At 38.9% G+C, this 14,859-nt stretch overlaps 1 protein-coding gene across 2 annotated transcripts; it reads right to left on the reverse strand.

Annotated features, from left to right (window-relative positions):
* Positions 1–4,068: 4,068 nt before the first annotated feature.
* PTGS2 (prostaglandin-endoperoxide synthase 2) lies at positions 4,069–10,198 on the reverse strand. 2 transcript variants are annotated; one of them, XM_007451151.1, is made up of 10 exons: positions 10,147–10,198; positions 8,619–8,735; positions 8,358–8,501; positions 7,524–7,671; positions 6,927–7,104; positions 6,212–6,295; positions 5,853–6,099; positions 5,312–5,598; positions 4,683–4,830; positions 4,069–4,553 (listed from the first exon to the last, which is right to left on the reverse strand). In XM_007451151.1, the coding sequence occupies exons 1-10, from the start codon at positions 10,196–10,198 to the stop codon at positions 4,144–4,146; spliced, it is 1,815 nt and encodes a 604-aa protein (XP_007451213.1). In that variant the 3' UTR covers positions 4,069–4,143. The 2 variants fall into 2 exon arrangements, with proteins under 2 accessions (XP_007451213.1, XP_007451212.1); XM_007451150.1 differs by having other exon boundaries at positions 4,144–4,553; positions 6,927–7,108; positions 7,528–7,671.
* Positions 10,199–14,859: the final 4,661 nt, after the last annotated feature.

Genomic DNA, 14,859 nt, shown 5'->3' on the forward strand with positions numbered 1-14,859 from the left:
CCCGCCGGCCGTGCCCCACGCCCCCAGCCGCTCCGCGGTACGTGGGAGCCTCCCGGACCGGGGCACGAACCCTCGTCCCCTCCATCGGCAGGCGGACTCTCAACCACTGCTCCACCAGGGAAGCCCCTGAAGGGACTTTTTATATGTGAAATATTAAGGATCTTGAGGAGGGGAGAAATTCCTCAATTATCTTCATGGGCTCAAAATAATCAAAAGGGCCTTTATGAGAAGGAGGCAAAGAGGCCAGAGTCACAGATGTGAGAAAATGCTACCCTGCTGGCTTTGAAGACAGACAGACATGAGCCAAGGAATCGCAGGTGGTCTTTAGAAGCTGGAAAAGATGAGGAACAGATTCTCCCCTAGAGCTTCCAGAAGAAACGCAGTGCTACTCACAGTTTGATTTTAACCCATAAGACCTATTCTTACTTCTGACCCCCAGAACTGTAGATAATAAATTTGTGTCTTTTTAAGCTAGTAAGTTTGTGGTCATTTGTCATAGAGTAAATATAAAGCTAATGCATACCATAAATGAATTTTTTTTGTTTTAGAAGAAACTCCCAAACTATTTTCCAGAGTGAACGAGGGTGGGGAATTGTAGTATATGTGACCAGTATAGGCAGGGACAGATAACTAAGACCCTCATAGGATAGGATAAGGAGTTTCAATTTATCCATTGTGGAATAGAAAACCACCAGAAGATTTCAAAGAAGAGAGGGGAAAAATATAATTTATGTTTGGGACTTCCCTGGTGGTCCACTGGTTAAGACTCCACACGTCCAATGCAGGGGGCATGGGTTCGATCCCTGGTTGGGGAACTAAGATCCCACATGCCTCATGGCATGGCCAAAAAAGGAGCGACCAAATATGATTTATGTTTGAAAGTGATCACTCTCATTGCTATAAGGAGGGTGGTTTGGAGTGAGGCAAGAATAGAAGAGGGAACACCAGTCAAGAGATTATTACATCAACTAGGTTGGTTGTCGTGGAGTTGGAGGGAAAATGACAGATTTAGGATTTGTGTGTGGGATATAGTCAACAGAATTGCTGCTGGACTGGCTATGGATGTGAAGGAAAGAGATCATTTTTGCTTGAAAATTAGGGGATAGTTGTGTCTTTAATTTTGGATAATTATTATTTGGAGTATGTGGTGCTGAGAGGGCAGAGATATAAAGTAAGACACTAAATTTATGAATTTGAGTAGAGAAGTTATTAATTGACAGAAGTTGGTTCTGGAGACAAATTTGAGAGTGATTAATTAGTGGTTCAACTTATAAACTTGGATGGGATTAACCTGGAAGAGTTTAGATAAGAGAAAGGGGAATCAAGACACTTCAATTTATAGGTACAGTAATGTATGAAGAGCTTTAAAAACAAACAACCTGGAACTTCTCTGGTGGTGCAGTGGTTAGGAATCTGCCTGCTAATGCAGGGGATGCAGGTTTGAGCCCTGGTCCAGAAGATCCCACGTGCCACAGAGCAACTAAGCCCAAGCGCCACAACTACTGAGCCTGCACTCTAGAGCCCGTGAGCCACAACTACTGAAGCCAGCGTGCTTAGAGCCCATGCTCTGCAAAAAGATAAGCAACCGCAATGAGAAGCCAGCGCACTGCAACAAAGAGTAGCCCCTGCTCACTGCAACTAGAGAAAGCCTGCAGCAACGAAGACCCAAAGCACCCAAAAATAAATAAATTTATAAAAAAACCAAACAACCCTCTGAATAGTAACACTCTGTGAAAGGGAAGAAAGATGAGAGTACGAAACCATGAAGCCAAGAAAAAAATCTCTCAGTAAAGAAGCTAGACATTTGTGTTGAATGCTACTGAGAAGTCAGACAATCTGTCTATGGATGAAGTTAAGTTGTGCCAGTTAAGTACAGTGGAGAGTAGACCAAGAAATGAGGGAGTCCAAACATGGGCAATGGAATCTGAGTCAGATGCATAAGGAAGGAAATGAGGAGATAAGAGGTGAAAGATAGTGATGAGGTTTGATGAATCAATAGGCTCAGTGAAACTGAAGTTAGATGTTAGAGTGTAAGTACTAAAATAAGTGAGCTGGAAGTGTTGGGAATAAAGGCAGATGATTGAAATGAAAATTTTGGAAATGGTGTAGTAATTAATGATGAGATCAAGGTCTGTATGACCATAGGAACTATGGAAGAAGGCAACACTGGAGTTGAGGACAAGAGAGCCCAAGCAAGATGTTAAGTATGCAGTCCATGTGGATATTGAAATTACCAAGATGTCAAGAGTAGGGAATGACAGAAGCCAATGAGCCAGGTTTCAATTATTTACCCAACTGAACAAAATCTTTCCCTCTTTGAACTTTCTGTTAAATTTTGTACCTCCTTAGTAACTTTATCTTATTCTTTGCCTTTTGTATACTTTTTTTTTTTTCCTCTTCTAAGACTAGGCAATGAAAACAAATCTGTGGCTATCCCCTATAGCACAGAGCACACATTTTCTAATACAGTGTTGCCGTGAATGAGAGATTATAGTGACCTTAAGAAGCCTCTGTATGACTGAGGGCAGAACCATTTCATTAAGGGCCAGTCCAGTTTGGAAGAGATAGGAGAATAATAATGCCTTACAGAAATCATCTCATGACAAAGATATACAGCAACAGTCAAAATTTATTTTAGAAGAGATTTTCAGTTCTTAAATAGTACAAAAATAAACAGACATTTGTTTCAACACTTGCAGTTTACATAAATTAATTTAATCATACATTTGTCTGAGGCACCAAAACATTCAACACATATTCCAAATTCCCAGATTCAGTCATTCAGATATTAACAAATCAGTTTTTTTAAATCAAGTTAACAGTTCTTTATACAAGCCCTTCTACTATTGACTCTTTCTTAACAATAACATAAAACCTTAAAAGTTCCCCTGAGTTATTTCTCTTTAATGAAATTTTATTTTCTCCCTCTGCCTGAGGCATACTTTTTCAATTATTTACATAAATACTGATGTTGTCTGTAATCAGTGCTTGATTTAAAAATATTAAAACCCACAGTTCTTTGCACGGAATGTCCCCCCAGAAAGTTATGAGTGAATGAATTAATGAAACGTCCACAGGTCCCTCAAAAATGTACAAAATATCAGTCTTATAGCACATCCAGGCTAATGAGACACAACATTCTCTGTGGGCTGGTGTATAGGTAAACCTTAAAGACAGATTCCAACTTTACACCTCAGTATACCAAAGTTGGATTCCTAAATAAATGTATTCACAAATCTTAAGCCAATTATTTATCTTGTATTAATAATTCAGAGGTAATCCCAAAAGATACATTGATTCTGATATAATGCAGAAAAAAAATCAATGCAGCCTTAAACCCAGTTTATAATAACCATCCCAAGAAGACATAAATAATAGTCTTCAATAAATTAAATTAATATACAGTACCAGAAAACGTCAGCTGACAATGAGATGGGGAAAAGAAGCATTGTCTTCCTGGGAACTATTCAGCAATTTAGTTTTGTTTTTAAGTGAGAACCCCCTACAGTTCTAAGCTATTAGCCTCTATAAGGCTACTTTGGTTTTAAATCATTCACAAAGTTCTCTGCCTTTCACTTAAAATGAGTGTATACCTTCTTGTAAAGGCCTTCTGTAGTAGTCCTGAGCTGAGCTTTTCCTGAAAACCTGCATAAGTTCAGGTAAGAAAGTATAGAGTCCAAAGAAAGACAAACTCTGACCTTAAAACCAGGAAAACAAAATAGAAGTAAACTGATCAGAAAATGGCTAAAAGATCATAAAATGATCATTGAGTAGGTAGCTGCTTCTCACACATCATGGAAGACACCTTGGAAATATCGATAGTGTAGAAAGAAATGTGCAGCATTTTGTCATCTTGTAACAGCATTTAAATGTTCAAACATCTTAGCTTTTGTTCTTATTATAAGTTGAAATTCAAGTAAAAAGATGTCACACTCATTTCTCATTGGATTTTACAAAAGAATGAAAACTGTTTTCCCCCTTTAACTTGAAGACATCTTTAAAATCAACATGAAAATCTTCACAAGTATGACCCCTTTCTCCTTAACAGAGATGTTAAGTAACACAAGGAGTTGAACATAAATATTAAATAATTAAGTTAAAAGAAATAGTTCATATAAATAAATAAATATTATCAATCACCTTCTACAGTTCAGTTGAACGTTCTTTTAGTAGTACTGTAGGGTTGATATCGTCTAGTCCAGAGTGGGAAGAGCTTGCATTAATGGTGACTGTTTTGGTGAGCTGTGGATCTTGAACACTGAATGAGGTAAAAGGACAGCCTTTCACATTATTGCAGATGAGAGACTGAATTGAGGCAGTGTTGATGATTTTAAAACCTACTTCTCCACCAAAAGTGCTAGGCTTCCAGTACTCAGGAGAACATATAGGATTACCCATAAGTCCTTTCAAGGAGAATGGTGCTCCAGCTTCTACCATGGTCTCCCCAAAGATGGCGTCTGGTCGAGGCTTTTCTACCAGAAGAGCAGGATACAGCTCCATGGCATCAATGTCACCATAGAGCGCTTCTAACTCCGCAGCCATTTCCTTCTCTCCTGTGAAGGTGACAAGGACAGAGATACAACCAATGTAAAAAATCTTAGCCTTTGCTCAATTTCCTTTCAACTTCTGCTGTTTCCATTTGCCCCTTGATTCTTTGAAGAAGTTTAGAAACTGTTTCTCACCTGTAAGTTCTTCAAATGATTTATAAGGCTTCAGCAGAAAGCGTTTGCGGTACTCATTAAAAGACTGGTATTTCATCTCTCTGCTGTGGTCAATTGAAGCCTTTGATACTTTCTCTACTGCAACTGGAAGATTCCTACCACCAGCAACCTGTTGAAAATGAATTACATTGTAGAACACAATTGAGTTTTAGGCATATTTAAGATTTTTTTTTTTCTTTTTTTGGCCGTGCTGCACAGCTTGTAGGATTTTAGTTCCCTGACCAGAGATTGAACCTGGGCCCTCGGCAGTGAGAGTGTGAAGTCCTAACCACTGGACCACCAAGGAATTCCCAGATTTCTATTTTAAAAGCATCCCTTGGGTACCAAGTACATAAGACTGATGCCCCAGCTCCCAGCTGAGGCCTAAACTGTAAGTTTGGAATATTTATAGAATATTTCTATGATCTAGATTATAATGGTAACATTATATTATAATCGAGATTATATGTTAGGCTTCTTATTTCAAGGAAAGAATATTACTAGCAAATAATTACTCTTTTAGTAAGTTTAAGAAAAATCATTTCTGCAGCAGAAATTCTAGTTACTGACTAGTCCTTTGTTTTGTTTTGTTTTTCAATAATAATGCTTACCCTGCCAGCAATTTGCCTGGTGAATGATTCAACAAACTGAGTGAGGCCGTGTTCCAATAAGAGGGAGTTGTTATAGACAAATTGCTGATACTTGTAGTCCTGGCCATCAATCTGAAAGGTGTCAGGCAGAAGGGGATGCCAGTGGTAGAGTGTGTTAAACTCAGCAGCAATACGGTTTTGGTACTGGAATTGTTGGTTAAAAAGCAGCTCTGGGTCAAACTTCAGTTTGAAGTGATAGCCACTCAGGTGCTGTACATAGTCTTCAATCACAATCTTAATAGTTTCTCCTATTGGCACAAAAGAAAAATTTAGAACATGAATTTCTTCTCACAAACGTTCAAGCAACCAAAATGCAATTGTTAATTTGCCAATCCTTCACTTTTATGTTTTCTGTTTTACCATCAATAGCTCAAGAATTGAATGAATATGGAGCAGGTGATTTTACATGTACTACATTCCCCCAGAATTACTGAAAACCTAGCAAAGTTAGTTTTCTCTGGGGAAGAGGGTTTTATTTAAATGGTTTGCTCTTCTTGCTTACCTATCAGTATTAGCCTACTCGTCTGGAACAACTGTTCATCGTCCCATTCTGGATGCTCATGTTTAAGCACATCACACACTCTGTTGTGTTCCCGCAGCCAAATTGTGGCATACATCATCAGACCAGGCACCAGACCAAAGACTTCCTGCCCCACAGCAAACCGCAGGTGTTCAGGAACATGAGGGGGGTAGATCATCTTGACCTGAGTATCTTTGACTGTGGGAGGATACATTTCACCACCAATTATCTAAAAAATAACAGTAACAAAAGAGGTAAGAAACAAATTTTAATCATTAGAGATTTTGAACATAGGTGGGTAGTGAGTCATAACTAATTCTTAATATTTAAATGGAACAAACCTGATATTTCATTTTTCCATCCTTGAAAAGGCGCAGTTTATGCTGTCTCTCCAAAGATTCACCATAAACATGATTTAAGTCCACCTAGAAGATTATGGAAATTTTTAAATTTGTTGCTGTTGTTTATTCTTATGTAAAGTGTCCACGATGTATTTATCACTAAATAACTTGATGATTTAGTTTGCTTTAATTAAAATTTTTCAATAACACATTTTTCACAGCCACAAAATAATAAATTAACTTGTTTATCCACTGAAGCTACTAAAACCTACAAACCTAAATATGTCTCCTAAATATATCACCTATTAGTGTCTCATATGGAGCTTATATCATAAGTTTCACTATAACTATATGGTATTTCTTTGAAAAAGCAGCAGAAAATGTTTGATATAAAATTCTTATCAATAACTTGAAGCTATGTCACTGAAATCCAAGAGATAATAATGCTACAAAAATCTCACCTTATAATATTTAAGGCAGCATAATCAGGGTACAAATGTTTTTGAAGACAACCTTTTGCAGTGCCAATATTTTAAACTAAAAATATAAGAGCCAAACTACAAATAATAATCTGTATATATGTATGTAAGTATGTGTGTCTGTGTGTTTGTTTTTGTATTTTTACCAAACCAGTGAATTAAAATGGAAACTCCATTTAAGGTTTTTATAGATAGAACTATGATTTGCTACTAATTTTGATTTAACTCTGTCTTACCCCATGGCTCTGTCCCGTGGTGAAAGCTGGTCCTCGCTTATGATCTGTCTTGAAAAATTGATGGGTGAAGTGCTGGGCAAAGAATGCAAACATCATATTTGTGCCCTGGGGATCAGGGATGAACTTTCTTCTTAGAAGTACTTTTTCCACAACTTCTTTTGAATCAGGAAGCTCTTTCCTCCCTGAAAAAATGAGAAAGCCTAAGATAAGAATCCATCTATATATTCAAGGAGTGACTGTCAATTAACCAGGGTCTTTTTCACTTATAGGAGAAGTACAACTTTGAACAGGATCATAATATAAATGGAAGTTCTAAAATACAGGGGAACAACTTCTTATTGAATATTTTAATCTATTTTGTTTAGTATTAATTCAGTTTTAACGACAGAATTTGAAAGCATCATGACATTATACCAAAATGCCCATTCACTTTCATGGAGTAGTTTACATGGACTCACACTTTCAAAAAATCTCCAGAGATATCCATAAGGAAAAAAATGGCTTTATTAACAAATAAATCATAGTTTATGGTCAAATTTTCTAGGTAGCAATCCAATCCCAGTTACAGTTAATACACCTCTAACTGCTTCCTCTCACTCACCTTTGACACCCATGGGTGTTGGGCAGTCATCAGGCACAGGAGGAAGAACTCTGGTGTAATAGGACAGGTTAGAAAAGGCTTCCCAGCTTTTATAGCCGTAGTGCACATTATAAGTTGGCGGGCTCTCAATCAGATGTGATCTCGCTGAAATGTGAGGGGGGAAAAAAAACGTTATTTGCTCCCATATGCAAGGCAAATCAGTGTTCATTTTTATTGTAAAATATGCAAAGTGGCACTAGAGTGAATTTAATTCCGACAAAGATACTCTATTTTAAAACAGTTATACTTTAAAGCCAATGGCCACTGGTACTCAAAAAAGAGGAAAGAATGATTCATTAACATGCATCTTTGATAACGTATATACACTTTACAGAAGACAGTATGGTCCAGCCATCTTGATTTTTCAAATAACCATCCACTTACTGCTGAAGAGGCCTATGAGGAATGTCTGGGCTTGACACTCACTTTAGAAATAAAGGTATTTTCTTGCTGACCCCAATCCAAATTATCCATTTATTTTAATGGGTGCAATTCTGTGGCCCATGGGCATTCAATAAACAACTAGACCACACTTCCTTCACAAATTGTCAAGAACAGTGAAGGTTAGAAGAGGTATGCAGGTATGCAGGATTTTAAGTAGAATTCTGACTGTGAGACAGAACTTTATAAACTTGAAGGGATTCAGATGTCAATATTTTTGGCCATTAAGACAGAAGGTAAACTAAAATGGTATATTTAAATGTTTTGGATTAAGTTTAAAAATCTAAAGTTTTATAAAGTACATTTTTCTTTGAGGCCGCTGAAAGCCCTAGAAAGTGATTTATACTTACATATCAACACATATCTCATAATCATATTCTGCAGGAAGGGAATGTTATTGACAATGTTCCAGACTCCCTTGAAGTGCGTAAGTATGTAGTGCACTGTGTTTGGAGTGGGTTTCAGGAATAATTTTATTCTTGTCAGAAATTCAGCTGCAATGAGAAAAAAAAAGAGAGAAATTAACAGGACCTCATTATAAGACACAATTCTGTAAAATGATAACTGTATATATCCCCATTCCAAATGAGGGCACCCAAAAACAAACTTACGTGTGGTACAGTTTTCACCATAGAATCCTGTTCGGGTACAGTCACATTTATACTGGTCAAATCCTATGCTCATACATACACCTCGATTCTGGCATGGACTGGAACAGCAAGGATTTGCTACAATAAAGTAAAGACAATGAGATTGATATATATGTCATATATATGACATATGTATAAAATAGATAACTAATAAGAACCTGCTGTATTGCACGGGGAACTCCACTTCACTGTACAGTAAAAATTAACACAACATTGTAAAACAACTATACCTGAATTTTCAAAAAAGAAAGTAAAGACAGTGAATAAATCATTCTTCAGTGTCTTAATCTTGACTTAAACATTTAATTGTTTTACTTACTATGATTCAACTTTATGATAAAAAAAATTCAAGAAATATACAGGTAGTCATGGGAAAACAATTTTTTTGGCTTGCCTCACAGAATGGTTATAATGTAGAAATACCAACTTCCTATCCTAAATAAAGGTAACAGAATATTCCACCAGACATATTGGTGGAATGTTGCTAAGCTTTTCTTTGTAACATTTTAGATGTTCAAATTAGCCTTTTTAAGAGGCTCAAAGAAGTAGGACTTCCAAAATTAAAGTGAATTGATCTAGTACATTAATCAAAATTTAAGTGGTTTTTTTTTTGTTGTTTTCTTTTTGTTTTTGTCAAAACTCAAAGCTGTTGAAAGATCTGGACGAAGAACATTCCAAGTTGAGAGGAAAACTAGTGCAAAGGCCCTGAGGCGTGTTTGAGAGAGTGTGGCAGAAGCAAAGCTAGGAAGAGAGGTGGAAGGTGAGTTCCGAAAAGGCAAAGGCAGATCATGTGGGTCTTATGGGAATTTGGGTTTTATTCCATGTGTCAAGGGAAATCATTGAATGGCTTACAGTATTAAAGTGGCATGACTTAATTTACATTAAACAAAAACAAAACAGGGAATTCCCTGGCCCTCCAATGGTTAAGACTCTGCTCTCACTGCTGAGGGCCTGGGTTCCATCCCTGGTCAAGAAACTAAGATCCGGAAAGCTGCGCAGTACGGCCAAAAAAAGTGGAGAAAATTTCAAAGTAAAAACAGCTTCATTTTTAAACATTTTGCTTACCTGAAAAAATAATCTGGACTTCCCTGGGGCAGGAAAGCACTAACTAGGGTATTTAACACAATTATTTCCATTCAATAACATTAGGTACTATTAAAAAAGAAAAACATCTAGCATATATTGATCAGATTCTGTCTTATGACAACCTGCAAATTAGTATCACTATTCCTATTTAGCAGATGAGAAAAGTGAGGCTCGGACGGGTTAAGTAAGTGACCTATGATGATCAGAGCTGATGGCAAAGCTGAGCTGTCCGTCCAGTTCATTTGGACTCGAGTGGTCCAGCTTCTTTACAAAGCCATACAGCCTCTGTCTTCTGAGGGTATTCAGAATACCTAAAGTTCCCTGGAAAGGTCAGTGCAGAAACTCGACCCGGGTGTACGGAGCCGCGGAGTCCCAGGTGCCAGGCGCCCAGGTACTCACTCACCTGCACCACAGAGCGCCAGGGCGGCGCAGAGCAGCAGCGCGCGGGCTAGCATCTCGGCTGCGGGAGGGGCGCGGGACCGGCGGAGGCGTTGCGTTGTGTGAGTCCCGCCTGTCCAGCTGGAGGAAGGCGCGGGGCGGAGTTCCTGAGCGTCCTCTGACGGTCGCTGCGAGTCGTTTGACAACTGGAAGCTAACGGAGAGGACCTTCCTTTTATGCGTGAAAACAGCCCACGTGACGGCATGACTGTCTTTCCGCCTTTCCTTCCCCCGCTCCAAAACTTTTCCTCCCTCTCTCCACTTAAATAATTGCGTAAGACCCGCCCGGGTCGGGGTAGAATTTTTTTTACCCACGGAAACTGGAAAATCGGAAACCTGGGAGGTTGCGCTCGGCTTCCCCAAGGTGGGTGCAAAGCGGATCGCCCCCTCCCCACTTCGATCTTCCTGAGCCTCTCCCTGGGTTTCTCCGCCCTCGGCGCCGGGCTTCGCGCCAGATTCCTTTCCTTCTATCGGGTCTTTGACCCAGGCTTCCAAGACCCGGTGCCGAGGCAGATCTTCTTGCGGGGGAAGGGCGGCACCCTGGGCTTCCTTTCCCGGAATCAGAGGAGCCTGGAGGTTCCGGAGCGCAGGGAATCCCCTTGCGCGCCCCCGCCCCCTGGTCTGGTCCCTAGGCTTTGGGGGGCCGAAGAAGACACAGTCTGGACAGACTGCGGAGAGTGGGTCCAAGAAAGGCTGACATGTTTTACTCATGTCGTGTATTTCAGACGTGTCATGATTTCAGTGACCACTCAGCCTCGTGTAGGTTCAGCACACACATACATACATTTAAATTTTTTTTAGATTTTTACTTGACCTAATGAAATGTGATAGCTATAGTCAGCGTACATATCTGTAGCTTCCCTTTATAGCTGAGTTGTTTTTAACATAAATGCTGTTCTCCACGCCACCACCCCGACGTTGCTTCTTGGAGAGGGGAAATAAAGGTAAATTCCTCTCCTCAATACCGATCCTGAGTGCTTATCCTGTAAATAGTCAATCTGGGATCGAAGGGTCACCGCTATAAACTTTCCTCTCCGATGAACCAGGGAAGCGGAGGTGACCAGGATCTGCAGGGATGCTAAACGTCCAAAACTTCTGCTTTAATGCATTTCTTTCTCTAAAGCGTGGTTTCCAGTGTTTGGGTAGCCAGCCCTTCACAGGAGATACAAATAGAAGGAAGTAGATTTTTAAAGTTTGCTTTTTCGTCTTTTCTGCCTACTTTTCCAGGATAATGAGTTGAGACAAAGGATTAAAATACATTACGTTTACTTTTCAATTGTCTGGGCTTATTAGGGCCAATTTTCTATTCTCATTTTGGAAGGTAGTTTGATGAAGAATTTGGATGGAATGGATGTAAAAGAAGGGTGATTTTGACAATTTTGAATTTCATCATCCTTTGCTTTTGTTTAACATCTATCTTTTGGTAGTGGTTGGGAGGGTGTGTGAGGGTAAAATGCTAAGAAAAGAAAAAGAAAAGTAGCAGCGTTGTAGAGCCTTTAAAAAAAGACACTGGATTTTTTAAAAAAGTATTTTGCTTAATGTACACGTCATCTGATTCTACATGAGACACAAATGACTAAAATTCCATCTCACGCAGGAAGCTTTTCTCCTCTAGACATATTTAATCATTCCATTTGTGACACTCCCATTTATTGTACTGAGTCTTACATGAAATTTCAACTAAGAGCATAGATTTAAAAAAATAATTTCTTTTAATAATTTCAGTTTTCTGTTTCATTTTAAGTGAGTAGGATGTATCTACTCAAATTTTAAGTTGATATTTAAGACTACTAATTTGAGCTTTGTTAGATGCGAAGGAAGAATTCATACTCTGAATTCTTTTGGTTTTTTTTGTTTGTTTGTTTTTGTTTTAGTTTTTTTGTGGTACGCGGGCCTCTCACCGTTGTGGCCTCTCCCGTTGCGGAGCACAGGCTCCGGACGCGCAGGCTCAGCGGCCATGGCTCACGGGCCCAGCCACTCCGCGGCATGTGGGATCTTCCCGGACCGGGGCACAAACCCGTGTCCCCTGCATCGGTAGGCAGACTCTCAACCACTGCGCCACCAGGGAAGCCCTGAATTCTTAAGTATACTAAAATTTTATATTGTAATCCCGAATTCATTTTGAAGTCATCATCATCATTGTCCTCATCAGAGCTTAATTGTATACCTACTATGTATATAAGTATATATACCTACTGTGTATATAAGTGTGTTCTGTTGTTTGCAGAGAGGATGAATTCAAAGGTGAGAACAAAACAGCGTAGAGAATAATCACATTTAGACTACTTGGAACTTAAAGAAATTGAACTCCATTTCATAGTGGAAATTCAATTTAAAAACATCTATTTGGTTAAAGTACTTGGTTTAATCTGTAACTTCTATAGCACAGTAGAGAGAGTTACATGTACCTATGCAGTCAGAAAATAGTTCAAGGAGAAAATGACATTTTAAGGATGGGTGCAGTTTAGAAAGGACGTCCAATTATGGGCTTCAGGAAAAACGATAGTGATTTATTAATTTTGACAAGTCTGAGACAATAAAATAAAATGGAAAGTATATTTGGGAATGCTGGTCATGGGGGAATATTAAATGTCCCAAACCAAATCAAAATGGCTAAACCTGTCTTATGTAGAAAAGTACTATAATTATTATGCTGTATGTCACACCATAAAAAATAAGGTTATGATTATGTAAAAATTTTAAATCTCATTTGGGTATATATTTAGTGTTTCTGTGTACATTTTAGACAAATATATGTATCTGTAATATAAAATTTCTTTTATTAGTCTCTGAAATTTGTTGGGAAATTCTCTGTATAAAGCAAAAATAAGAAAGCATATTAAAAATCTTCCAGAGCATTCTGTTGAGTTTTACTGCCCCCTTCTGCTGCTTCATTTTTTATCAACTTCTTTTTCTCTCTGATTGCTGTGAAGATAACTAAGTAGATTTTGTGAGTGATGTTATAATGTTCTTAAAAGTCCACATATGCAGTGTTCATTTGAAATTTAACTTTCATGAATATACTAAAAAGGAATGAAATATGTGTTAATTGAAGTGATGAGCCATTCATATGAGCTAAAAGAAAATGAACAATAAAGGCTATTAATACCCCAAATTCTAAATGAGCTAACATTTTCAAGGGAGATATATCTTACTGCTTTGAGCAGGATTCTACCATTCAGACGTGGAAGGATGCTCATATCCACTGTCTTAGTCATGGAGCTTCTTTCTATTTCCCTCCCTTCTCCTTTGGCTGATTTAGTGATTCACTCAGAGAGAGTGGCGATTGCCCCTTGTCTTTTTTTTTTTTTGGCTGTGTTGGGTCTTCATTGCTGCACGCGGGCTTTTCTGTAGTTGCAGCGAATGGGAGCTACTCTTCATTGTGGTATGTGGGCTTCTCATTGCAGTGGCTTCTCTTGTTGTGGAGCACGGGCTCTAGGTGCATGGGCTTCAGTAGCTGTGGCACGCAGGCTCAGTAGTTGTGGCTCGCAGACTCAGTAGTTGTGGCTCACAGCCTCTAGAGCGCAGACTTAGTAGTTGTGGTGCACGGGCTTAGTTGCTCTGCAGCATGTGGGATCTTTCCGGACCAGGGCTCAAAACCATGTCCCCTGCATTGGCAGGCAGGTTCTTAACCACTGCGCCACCAGGGAAGTCCCACTTGTCTTTTTTATTCATGACAGGCTGGCTAGAAAAAGAGCTTTGCTATCTTGCATCTTGCCTTAAGAGACATTTTAGCAAGGTTATGCCACAGAGTATGTCTGTTTCCTGAAGGGCAGAAAACATACCCATAAAAGACTCTTACTTTAGTCTTTTAGTAAATCCCCGCTATATACCCATTCCTGGCTACACTTTCAAAGCTAAAAACAAGAGCATGTGGACAAAAAACGTCACCTCTCATTTCAGTAAACAAAGGATGTAAAACCCTCAGCCACTGACCCACTCCCCTCCCCCATGGTGCAGGACAGTGCACCCTGAGGGGAATTCAGGATGGAGATAAACAGGCTTCCACTGCACTGACTGTGTACCCTGAGGGGATTCAGGGTGCAGAAAAATAGGATAGTGGCCCTATCAAAGGAATAATTTCAATAAACCAGACTCTTGCATCTTCCCATGTGTGGAAAGCACTAAATTCATTAACTTGAGATGTCTGGTTTTCTTCAATTAGCAGGAATCTTTTGCCCTTCCACTACCTGGGTTTTGGGGCTTTTTTGTTTTGTTTTGGGTTTTTTTGTTTATTTGTTTTTTGCAAAAACTCCTGTATATCCTGGCTCCTCTCTTACCTTTGTGTTCTGGGCTTAAGTCCACCGAATAATACATAATTCTCAGCTTGTAGGTTGTGCTTTTGTTTTTTCAGTTGACAAGGATAAACATTTTTTTAATTAAAAATAATCCTTGTTAAAATAAACCAATGAAGAAATACCAAATAATATCTACTTCTGAGTTTTATATAAAAAAATTATCTTCTTTTTCTCTACTCAGTTCCCTGATAGATTTTTCTTTTTCTTCACTTTTCATGGTTGTGTATCATAACTACTAAGGTGAGCCAAGCTAGATTGAACATGGTCTTTGTGTCGGAGCTAGGAATCCCAAAAGGGGATAAGGAAGTGCAAGAGAGTGTGAGCAGGGTGTGCTAGGGCCAGTGTGATGAGAGCACACTCACCAATTAAATATCAGGTTTA

The sequence above is a fragment of the Lipotes vexillifer genome, unplaced genomic scaffold, assembly GCF_000442215.2.
Source record: "Lipotes vexillifer unplaced genomic scaffold, Lipotes_vexillifer_v1.1 scaffold343, whole genome shotgun sequence".
Classification (NCBI taxonomy): Eukaryota; Metazoa; Chordata; class Mammalia; order Artiodactyla; family Lipotidae; genus Lipotes; species Lipotes vexillifer.

Coding starts and splice junctions, on each gene's coding strand:
- PTGS2 (XM_007451151.1), bottom strand. CDS start 10,198: ATGCTAGCCCGCGCGCTGCTGCTCTGCGCCGCCCTGGCGCTCTGTGGT. Junction 8,736..10,146: donor CCTGGCGCTCTGTGGTGCAG/GTGAGTGAGTAC, acceptor ACTTTATTGTAG/CAAATCCTTGCTGTTCCAGT. Junction 8,502..8,618: donor TGGTGAAAACTGTACCACAC/GTAAGTTTGTTT, acceptor TTCTCATTGCAG/CTGAATTTCTGACAAGAATA.